At 40.0% G+C, this 11,030-nt stretch overlaps 1 protein-coding gene across 3 annotated transcripts in view; it reads left to right on the forward strand.

Moving 5' to 3' along the window:
• The window catches only part of smg1 (SMG1 nonsense mediated mRNA decay associated PI3K related kinase), a 75,335-nt gene that overhangs the window by 16,600 nt on the left and 47,705 nt on the right, over positions 1 to 11,030 (forward strand). For all 3 annotated transcript variants that reach the window (XM_067487433.1, XM_067487435.1, XM_067487436.1), the window contains exons 6-11: positions 2,085 to 2,298; positions 5,482 to 5,607; positions 6,175 to 6,247; positions 6,691 to 6,788; positions 7,085 to 7,258; positions 7,811 to 8,032. In XM_067487433.1, the coding sequence (XP_067343534.1) occupies positions 2,085 to 2,298; positions 5,482 to 5,607; positions 6,175 to 6,247; positions 6,691 to 6,788; positions 7,085 to 7,258; positions 7,811 to 8,032 (907 nt within the window). The remainder of the gene's footprint in view (positions 1 to 2,084; positions 2,299 to 5,481; positions 5,608 to 6,174; positions 6,248 to 6,690; positions 6,789 to 7,084; positions 7,259 to 7,810; positions 8,033 to 11,030) is intronic.

Genomic DNA, 11,030 nt, shown 5'->3' on the forward strand with positions numbered 1-11,030 from the left:
TCATTTTCCCCTCCACAATGGCAAGTGGTCCAGGGCCAGGTATAGGGCTGTTGGATTATGCCAAAAATAATAATTTTTGGCATATTACTCAATGAATTTAGAAGAGTCATATATTGAACCGAAAAGGAAAATTAACTTTTTTTTTAAACTTTAAATAGATATAATTCAACTGAAAGAGTACTTTTATAAAGTAACAAATATTATAGCCAAAGCAAGACTAATATTCTAAGGCTTTTCTGATGCACCTGTTGCATTTAAATTTTTACTGTGATCACTATAATCTTTGTCTGATATCCTGTGCTAAAGCATAGAGCTTTAGTGAAAGACTTTATGGACCAGATACAAGCCTCTTTTTGTCTGAACCAAGATTGGTGTCTGACATTGAGCATTGAAACACTGTTGTAATTGTTTTTGATTCGCTTTTTGGCTCTTCTTCCCTGACATGATGCTAACAGGCATTGCTAGCAGGTGAGCCATCTTGTTGTATAGAATCTTTGGCCAAACTAAACATGCCGCAGGCTGCCTAAAATGGTTATAAAATTTATAACAAAATAAAAGCATCATTGCATAACAGAAAGGTGAACAATACATTCAGTTTTAAAAATTTTTAAATTAAGTTCATAATCATAGAAAACCCTAATTGTAATTGAATTGTCATTGTAACAGCCAAATCAAAATATATTTTAAATAAAAGCTAACACTCTCAATGTGAGATTTGGACCAGATGCTATAGCTCGATTACTGGAGCAGTGTGAGTAACTAATGAGACAAGACACTTAACATTTACTTAACAACAACGTATTATTTCGATTGCAATAACAATTTCTTTAGCTCTCATAAGAGAAACATTCATTTATCCAAATATCAACACAACACAATACAATGAAGAGGGAAAAAAAACAAGCACATACATATATACATATGAACACAACTTATACCCCATACTTCCCACCCTGGCAAAGGCTTTTCCAGGGTGGCTGAGTAGTTGAATACCCCGATTATTGGCAAAAACCCTCTGGTCCCCCTTTTTAAATATGGAGACCACCTCCCCAGTTTGCCACTCCACAGGCATTGTTCCCATCCTCCATGCGACACTGAACAAGCATGTCAATCTGGGCAACTCAACAATGTCTAGAGCGTTCAGCATTTCAGGGCAAATCTTATCCACACCTGTTGACATGCAACCGACATGGTTTTCAGAGTCTAACTCCTCTCAGAGGGCAAGTTGGGACAGGTAATTCAAATCAAAATATAATAATTGCACAACCCTACCCAAAAGTGTTTTGTATTTTCAGGGTACTTTTTAATCAAAGTTCAGGTGTGCTGCAGTGTTGTTTTTGGATAGCAACAGTTTTGGCCACAGTTTGATGCCATGCCTGTTCAGTGATTTGCAAGTGGTTGACTTGGCAACAGAGATGTTAACCAGCCTTCAAGTCTTTGAGTGAACCCTAGAGTAACAGTTAAACTGTATTTAAGTGTTAAAGCCAACAAGACAAGGTAGCTCTAAACCATACTTTCATTCCTATTCTTCTTTAATTGAGTGGACTTCAGGTTTGCTAACACCTGACTATTTGGTATTTAGTGACATTTAGTGTTTGAATTCATATCGGATCATATTTTATGCAGAAAACCAGGAAAATGAAGATAGCTTTACCTACCACTGCATGAGCTTGATGTTTACTGGGCACTACATTCATCCATGACATACTGGACATACGGGAGTCAGTCAACTGTCTAAGCCAGTGGACATGTAATTATAAAACCATAGTGACACTACTTCAGTAACTAGCATTTTCTTTTGTCAGAACTTGGGGCAGATAATGCAGCAGTGCTATCTCTAAACTTTCTGATAAAAAATATTTTTGGATGGAAAAAGTAAAATGCTCTACTGCTTGTTTTTAATGTTTTTGTATTTTATATTTAACGTATCTTAAAATTAAACATTTATTATTAATCATTAAACCATTGATCATTAAACCACCAAATGGTTTTGAAGATTTAGCTATAATGCATAATCTATAATGCAACCCCTGACTTCTTTCTACTCTCTAACACGATCTCCATCCTGGTGTTGACATGTTTAGCAGTAAACTGCTGTGGGAGTTGCGTCAAGATGCAGCAGCCTGCCTGGGTCTCCTTTGCACAGTGCTTAGCTATGAGGCTGAGCGCATCTTCAAGTGGCTTTTTCTCAAGTTCACTACCAGTGCTCGTGATGAGGTGAAGCTGTTGTACCTGGTGGCAGCACAGCGTGCTTTGGAGGCTGCTGGAGAGAGAAAAGCTTTCTCCCACATCATGCAGGTAACTAGACACAGACACAGTTAATTCTGTACACCTCAACTGTTTTTTTCCCCCTACATTTTATGCTTCAGTTTCCTAAAGATGGAACTAGTCTTAGACATAAAATATACCTTTGTCAGTTGCCACAATGTTTTTTTTTTTTTTTTTTTTTTTATTGCGCAGAACTCTTTACACTTGAGCTTAAGTTCTGAGAGCCTGTGCTGCTTATTAAAAGCTACAATATGCACATTTTTATATTTAAAGTAACTGTAGTTGTCAGGTAACTGTCAGATGACACAGGGTATGTGTATGTTCTACTCTAATCAATTAGACAAGTATCTCTGCACTGCTGCCAGTGCTGTTCTGTTTCATAGGAGGCTTCAACAGCACCTCTTCACAAGTACTAAAAGCTACTCACTAAGCTTCTTAGCATATCTCAATTAAAAATATTCAACAAAAATGACACATTGTAGCTTTAATCTTTAATTGTGATTGTGTAATTCTCCAATACTGGAAAATACCTTACCAGTTTAATAGCGCTAGAAATTTATATATATATATATATATATATATATATATATATATATATATATATATATATATATATATATATATATATATATATATATACACGTGTGTGTGTGTGTGTGTGTATGTATATATATATATAGATATATAGATATATAGATATATAGATATATATATATCTATATATCTATATATATATATATATATCTATATATATATATATATATATATATATATATATATATATATATATATATGGTGTACTTGAATGAGTGAGTTGAGGTGAGCAGGACCTGTTGAGTTAACCACCCTGTAAGCAAGAGACAGAGCTTTTAACCTGATGCGAGCAGCTACAGGAAGTCTGAAGAGTAGTGTGACGTTGGTCCTTTTTGGCTAATGAAAAATTAGGTGAGCTGCTTTGTTTTGGATCATCTGCAAGGGTTTGATTGTGGATACCAGTAACCCCATCAACAAAGCGTTGCAGTAATCAAGACGAGATATGACCAGCACCTGTACAATGAGTTGGGTGATGTTGGGTCTGATCTTCCTGATGTAGAGGGCAAATCTGCTACCCTAGAGACTGGGGAGATGTGGTCCTTAAAGCTCAGTTGGTCGTCGATGATGACCCCCAGATTTTAGGCCGACTTAGTGGGGAAAATCACTGTAGCTCCAATGTTGATGCTGATGTTGTGTTACGTTTAAGGTCTGGCTGGGAAGACAAGGTCTTAGAGAGGTTGAGCTGAAGATGTCTCTCTTTCATCCAGGCTGAGATGTCTGTGAGAAAGGCAGAAATGTGTGATGAGACAGTGGAGTCGTCTGGTGGAAAGGACAGGAAGATCTGTGTGTCATCAGCATAGCAGTGATAGGAAAGACCATGTGACTAAATGATGGAACCCAGCAATGCAGTATAGACAGAAAAAAGAAGAGGACCAAGAACTGAGCCCTGTGGCACACCTGTAGCGAGGCTATGAGAGTGAGAAAGATGCCCCCGCCAGGATACCTTGAAGGTTCTTCCCAATAGATAAGACCGAAGCCAGTCTAGAGCTGATCCAGAGATGCCTAAGTAAGTGAGTATGGACACGAGGATCTGATGGTTCAGTGTCAAAGGCTGACGATAGATCAAGTAGAATTAAGACAGAAGACTGACCTGTGGCTTTTGCAGCTCGAAGATATTCCTCTACAGTCAGGAGTGCCGATTTTGTGGAGTGACCCCTCTTGAAGCTAGACTGGTTGACATTGAGGAAGTTGTTCTTGGAAAGGAAGTCTGAGAGTTGGTTGAAGCGTGCTCGTTCGTGCTTGTTTTGGCAAGAAATGGAAGAACGGAGACAGGTCGGTAGTTCTCCACAAAAGAGGGATCAAGAGAAGGCTTCTTGAGCAGTGGGGTAATCTGGGCCTGCTTGAATGAGGTTGGAAAAGTCCCTGTTGTGAGACATGTTTTGATGACTTGTGTAATAGCTGGAATTAGTGCGGGTGTAACTGCTTGAAGGAGAGTGGAAGTGTTCAGGTTCAGAGAGCAGGTGGTCGGATGGTTAGAGAAGAGCAGGGTGAATACGTCATCCTCAATCAGAATTGCAAATGATGAGAGCAATGCAGTGCTGGAAGTATTTAGCCGGATGTCATCGTCTGGAGGAGAGAACTGTGAGCTGATGGTTGCCACCTTATTAGAAAAGAAGTCTGCAAAGTCGTAAGCAGTGAGAGAGGTAGATGGTGGAGGTGGGTAGATGAGTGATTTGAAAGTGGAGAACAGCTTTCGGGTGTCTGAGGTGTTACTGAGCTTCTCCTGGTAGTATTCGATCTTTGCCCTGGTGACACTGTAAAAAATATCTAAGCAGATCCTGATACACAGCAAGGGCAGATGGAGCCTTGGATTTGTGCCACTTCCTCTCAGCACTCCTGAGCGTGGTGCGTTGTTCACGGATCCAGTCGGTGAGCTACGGATTAGAAGCTGAGAGACGAGTGGGTCTCGAAGACATGGGGCAGAGACAATCCAGACGTGATGAAAGTGTATTGCAGAGGCTGTCCGTGGCTGCATCTGCATCGAGGATGGAGACGTCCTGTGTTGGGGGCAGAGTCGCAGAGACCAGCGAGGAGAATTTGTCCAGGTTGAGAGACCTGAGGTTACGACGGAATGTTTGGTGTGGTGGGAGAATGCGATGGTCTACGTTACAATAGTCAACTGGAGTTAACTAGAGTAATTATATGGTTGGACAACATATTTCTGAGATTTTTAGGCTCACATTTTATGATTTCAGTTTTGTCTGAATTTAGAAGTTTTTGTTTGTTTATCTTTTACCTCACCTGGTTCCATAGATGTATATAGTTGGGTGTCATTAGGATAGCAATGTAAATTTATAGAGTGTTGCCTAAAGGAGACACACAGATAAAAAATATTGGATCTAACGCAGAGCCATCTGGAACTCATATCTAAGTATAGAGATTAAGCCATTATCTGAAGCCAAGACAAGATCATTGGTGACTTTTACTTGTGCAGTTTCTGTACTATGAACTCTAAATCCTGACTGAGTATTTAAACAAGTTATTCCTGTGCGGGTGGTCACATTATTGCTTTGCAACTACTCTTTCAAGGATTTTCAAAATGAAGGATACTGGATACAGAATATTGTCATGTAGTAGCCTGGTTGGTCATAGTGTTCTCTACTGTTTTGTGTGTTTCAGCTGGTGATGAGCAACCTCCAGTCCATCTTGGAGAACGTGGACACACCAGAACTGCTTTGTTATAGTGTAAAGTGTATTCTTCAAGTGGCTCGCTGCTACCCACATGTCTTTAGTACCAACTTCAGGGTGAGTATTCCAGCAGCAATTGGTTTGTACATAGCAATTGGTTCGTACAGTACATAGGTACACAAAGTCTTTTTTTTTATTTTTTCAGGCGCTAAATGGCACATTCAGTTTAAAATAAAAAATACATGAGACAGAATTTTGTATGGGAAACAGCCCTAGGTAGTCCACCAGCTTGCAGGCTGAATAGGTAGCTGATTCATCTCTGGCCCACAGTTAAGTTGGTTGACACTTTATTGAGGTGTCCATTATCATGTTTCAATCTGTATTGTGCTGAAACACTAAGCCTGAAGAACAAAATTGTGTAAATTGAGCCTGGTTCTGCTGGAGGTTTCTTCCGTTAAAGGGAGTTTTTCCTCTCCACCGCCTATGGCTTGCTCCAGGGGGAATTGTTGGGTTCTCTTTATACATCTTTATACTCTTGACTTTATTCTGTAAAGTGCCCTGAGATGACTTTGTTGTGAAATGGCGCTATATAAATAAAGTTGAATTGAATTGAATTGAAACTGAATTGATATTTATTTTGATCAAGCTGAAAGTTCCATGTCCTTTTGATTGCTCCTTCTGTAGGACACTGTGGACATCTTGGTTGGGTGGCACATTGACCACACACAGAAGCAGTCCCTCACTCAGCAAGTATCTGGTTAGTTGGATACCTTATTGGCACTTATAGACTTTTTAAAGTCGTCTGGTGTTGTTATTATAATAATTTAACTTAATAATTCAGAGCTATTGACACGTGTATCACACAGATCTGTCCTTGCAGAATTTTGTTACTTAATTATTAATGAATTAGTACATTGTGATGACTTGTTGAAACACTTGTTTTTTTAGTCATCTGTCTCATGTACATCTGCTTCTGTAATAATCAATGCAGCTGCTGCCACAGGCTGGGTGATGACTTGCACTTTATAACATTGTTGGTGTTTAGAGCTGCTAAGTGTTGCAAAGAAGTGGCTAACCTACACAATAATATTGTACCTGAATGCATCCTTCTGCTCCCCTCACTGAACTGCATGTTTGATCAAAGCAAAAAAGCATAAAAACAGTTTCTACCTGCCACTTTGCTCTCCCATGTGTGTTTAGGCTGGTTACAGAGTCTGGAGCAATTCTGGGTGGCAGACTTGACTTTCTCCACCACCTTGTTGGGACAGTTCTTGGAGGACATGGAGGCTTATGCAGAGGTGAAGTCAGTCTAGACCACCAGTCTGATCTTAGCAGCATGCTCTCGTACCTGACTAGTTAGACTTAGTGAAGTGTGAAAAATGTATTTTTATTTTAGAGAATTGGACAAGTTGTTTATATAGAGAGAATTGTCAAAAATAGGTAATTCTTTTACGATTTAAAACAAGGGAGATAATATGCAGTTTTAATTTTTGCCAGTGGGAAAAATGTGTATGGTATGGTTGATATGAATGGTAAAAGGTGCAATTACATACGGTCTTTGTCAAAGACTTAACTGATTCTGTGCTCTGTTTAGGATCTTAGCCATGTGGTGTCGGGTGAAGTGCTGGATGAAGACATCCCACCTCCCTCTGTCTCCCTCCCCAAGCTGGCAGCTCTGCTAAGGGTTTTTAGTACAGTGGTCCGCAGCATTGGAGAGCGTTTCAGCCCCTTCAGAGGACCACCAATTACTGAAGTCTATGTCACAGATGTAAGAACAACAGCTAGGAGAACCAGATTAAGGGCTAAGAAATGTTTTACATTTTACAAAAGATACACTGAATAGTAGATCCAGACAAACTATGGAGAAAATGAGGAAGGTGGGGCTAAGCAGCTCCACCACAGAGAATGGAGGGGCAAAAAAGAGGATGAGGCACATGCTTGTATTTCAGTCTATAAGGTTTTCAGATTTCCTAAACGTTGGGATTTAAAGGTTTTAGTTTATGTATAGGATTTAGAGTATGGTAATGTATTATTATCAATCAATAAATAGTTATTTTTCTATGCATATATATTTAAAGAATATATATGTAATCAACCAATCAGTTGCTTATAATAAGACACCTATAGCAATGTACTGAGGCCTATGGACATGTTCAAAAAGCCAAAATATTTAATTTGCTTATGTTTATTTGACATGGACAAGAAGATAGATAACAAGATAAATATGATTATCAAGCCAGTCTTAATTTATTTATTTATTTATTTTTATGTCATGCCATTTATACAATACTATATCACTTTTTTCCTCTCTTTCCCTAAGGTTCTAAATCGCGTTCTGGCTTGTGTCAGCACGGCAAAGCAGGTCCAGTTCTCTGAGGCAGTTCTTACAGCAGGGAATGAGTGTGTAGGCGTGTTGCTGGCCAGTGTGGAGCCCTGCGGTCAACTGATGGAGGCTGTCCTTGCCTATGGTCTCGACCAGCTGGACTGCTGCCAGGCATGTGGCACAGACTACAATCTGGCAGTGCTCAGCCTACTTACTCTGGTATGATCACTTTCAGAGTTTGATCACATGCAGTTTATGTCACTTCCAGCTACACATTACAGCAGTCCAAACCATATTGGGTACATTACAAGTCCCTTTATTTCATCGACGTTTCCTGCACTTCCTTCTTTTCCTTGTGTCTTAGTCCCTCCCTTGAGTTATGCTTGATGCAGATGATGTAACAAAACCATGTGCCTCACAATGATGTCATTACTGAAGTCTGTGTCAACGATGTAAGAACAACAGCTAGGAGAACCCGATTAAGGGCTAAGAAATGTTTAATATTTTATGAAAGATACACTGAATAGTAGATCCAGACAAACTATGGAGAAAATGAGGAAGGTGGGGCTAAGCAGCTCCACCACAGAGAATGGAGGGGCAAAAAAGAGGATGTTGATTATTGGCTAACTGGTTAGAAGGAACCCCGCTCCAACCATTCCCTTGTGTGCCTCCTTCAAATGAAAAAATAAACATGTTTTAAAAGACCAAAAACAACGTGAATGCAAGTAGGACTCAGCACAGGTTTTGATCATTAACATACTGAAGCTGCAAAGTTTTGACGAACAGTAATGTTTGCTGTTGACTCGTTTACATTGTTGTGGACAGTCGCTTGCAGCAAACGTGTTTGGGCCCTTATTTTATTTTGCATTTTGCAGCGGAACACCCAAAACAAGTCTGTTCAGGTTGTTGCTTACGGTCCCCTCCAGAAATACTGGAACAGTAATGTCACGTTATTTTTTTTTAGATGCATATTTATATATATATTAAAAAATAGATGGATGTAAAAATTTGTTCAGTATTTCATATTTTGATAGTATTTACACCTTAATACATTAATAGAAGATGACATTTTTGTATCACATCATTAAAATTCACCAAAATCTTATTCGGTATTAAAACAACTGACTAATAGGTGTTCCGAGTTGTCCACTCTGTTGTTTAGCTCCCTTGTTTTTGTACTGTGTGGTGTTTTCCAATGGGCAAAACTCAAACATTGGTCTTTCTATGCCTACACAAGTAAAGCCAGATCTGACATTTGTGGACATCTTTGGCCTTTCTTGGCACTGGCAGAGTTGTCACCTTGGCTAAGAGATGCAAAAGGAATAGACGGACGCGCTCAGAAATACTGGTGGACCTCCAACAGCAGAGAATACACATGCCCCTCCTTAACATATTTCTTGGAATCTGTGTTACCTAAACAACAAAATGGAAACACCAGAACTGCTCTACAAATCGAGAAAGGTCTTTTCCCCCCTTTCTCCTTGTAGTTCTACATCTCTTAGAGCTCTCTTCAAAAATTACCTAATCTGAACCTTTATGCAGTTGTTAACTGTGTCAAGCCTCTGGTGAGGAGAGAGGAAAGAAGGAAATGATAGGGCCCAAGTTTTAAGTTTTTTTTATTTGTTAAAAAAGTTTGAAATATCCAATAAATTTCGTTCCACTTCATGATTGTGCCCCACTTGTTGTTGCTTCTTCACAAAAAAATTACAGTTTTATATCTTTGTTTGAAGCCTGAAATGTGGCAAAAGGTTACAAAGTTCAAGGGGGCCGAATACTCGCAAGGCACTGTATATAAGCAGGCCATTTATCACCTTCACCGCCCATCAAGGCTTAGGGCAGATAAAACAAAACCAAGTCTTTGTTTAGCAAGAAACTCGGACATCTCTGCCAAGCCAAGGATGAGGCCAACAAAAATGTCTACAGAAAAACAGATTGAAAAAAAATTTAGCTACTAAGGAGAAGCATTGCGTCTACTTCTGCGTTCTACTGCAGATTTGAAATACAAATGTTGTATAGTTTACTCATTTGCGAGTACGGGTGGATTATCATTGATCATCCTTTAATGTGCCAGTTTTATTTTAAGTTTAGGCTTATGCCTGTGAATTCAGACATAATTGTGTGAATGCTCCTTACTGTTTTATTTCTAGGAGAATTCCTGGAAAGCCAATCATAGTTCTGACCATCTCGACAGTCTTCTTCTTTTCCTTTCGGCTGTTTGCCCTTTCAGGGGTCGCAACAGCGAATCACGTGCCTCCATCTAACCCTGTCCCTCTGATGTATTCATTCCTGATCCTGTCCATCCTCTTCACTCCCAAAGAGAACCTCAACATCTTAAGCCCTGCTACCTCCAGCTCTGCGTCTTGTCTATCCTTCAGTGCCAGTTCAGTTCGCAGTGTCTCTAAGCGAACAACATCACTGGTCTCACCACCGTCTTGAACATCTTTCCTTTCATTCTCGCTGATACTCTTTTATCACACAACACACCTGACACTTTTCTCCACCCGTTCCAACCTGCTTGCACTCGCCTCTTCACCTCTTTTCCACACTCTCTATTGCTCTGAACTGTTGACCCTAAGTACTTAAAGTCCTTCATCTTCTTCACCTCTGCTCCCTGTAACCTCACCGTTACCCTTGGGTCCCTCTCATTCACACACATTCTGTCTTACTTACAATGTCATTCGCAAACGTCATAGTCCATGGAGATTCCTGTCTAACCTCATCTGTCAGCCTGTCCATCACCAGAGCAAACAAGAAGGGGCTCAGAGCTGGTCCTTGATGCAAACCCACCTTCACCTTGAACTCCTCTGTCAAACCTACAGCACACCTCACCACGGTCTTACAGCTCTCATACATGTCCTGCACCACTCTAACTTACTTCTCTGCCACTCCAGACGTCCTCATACAATACCACAGCTCCTCTCTCTGCACCCTGTCATATGCTTTCTCTAAATTTACAAAGAATCACCCTAACCTGCTGCACAACCTTCCCATCTCTATCTCTTTGTCTGGCCAACCTGTACAAATCCACCTCTAACTCTTTAGTGTCCAACCTAGCATACAAGTCCTCACAAGTCCTTTACTACGTCTACCTTCACCTTACGCTGCATCTCCCTGTACTCCTGTCTACTCTCTTCAGTCCTCTCAGTGTCCCACTTCTTCTTAGCTAACCTCTTTCTCTGTATGCACTCCTGAACTTCCTTGTTCCATCACCAAGTCT

Source organism: Channa argus, chromosome 20 (assembly GCF_033026475.1).
Source record: "Channa argus isolate prfri chromosome 20, Channa argus male v1.0, whole genome shotgun sequence".
In the NCBI taxonomy this organism is placed as follows: domain Eukaryota; kingdom Metazoa; phylum Chordata; class Actinopteri; order Anabantiformes; family Channidae; genus Channa; species Channa argus.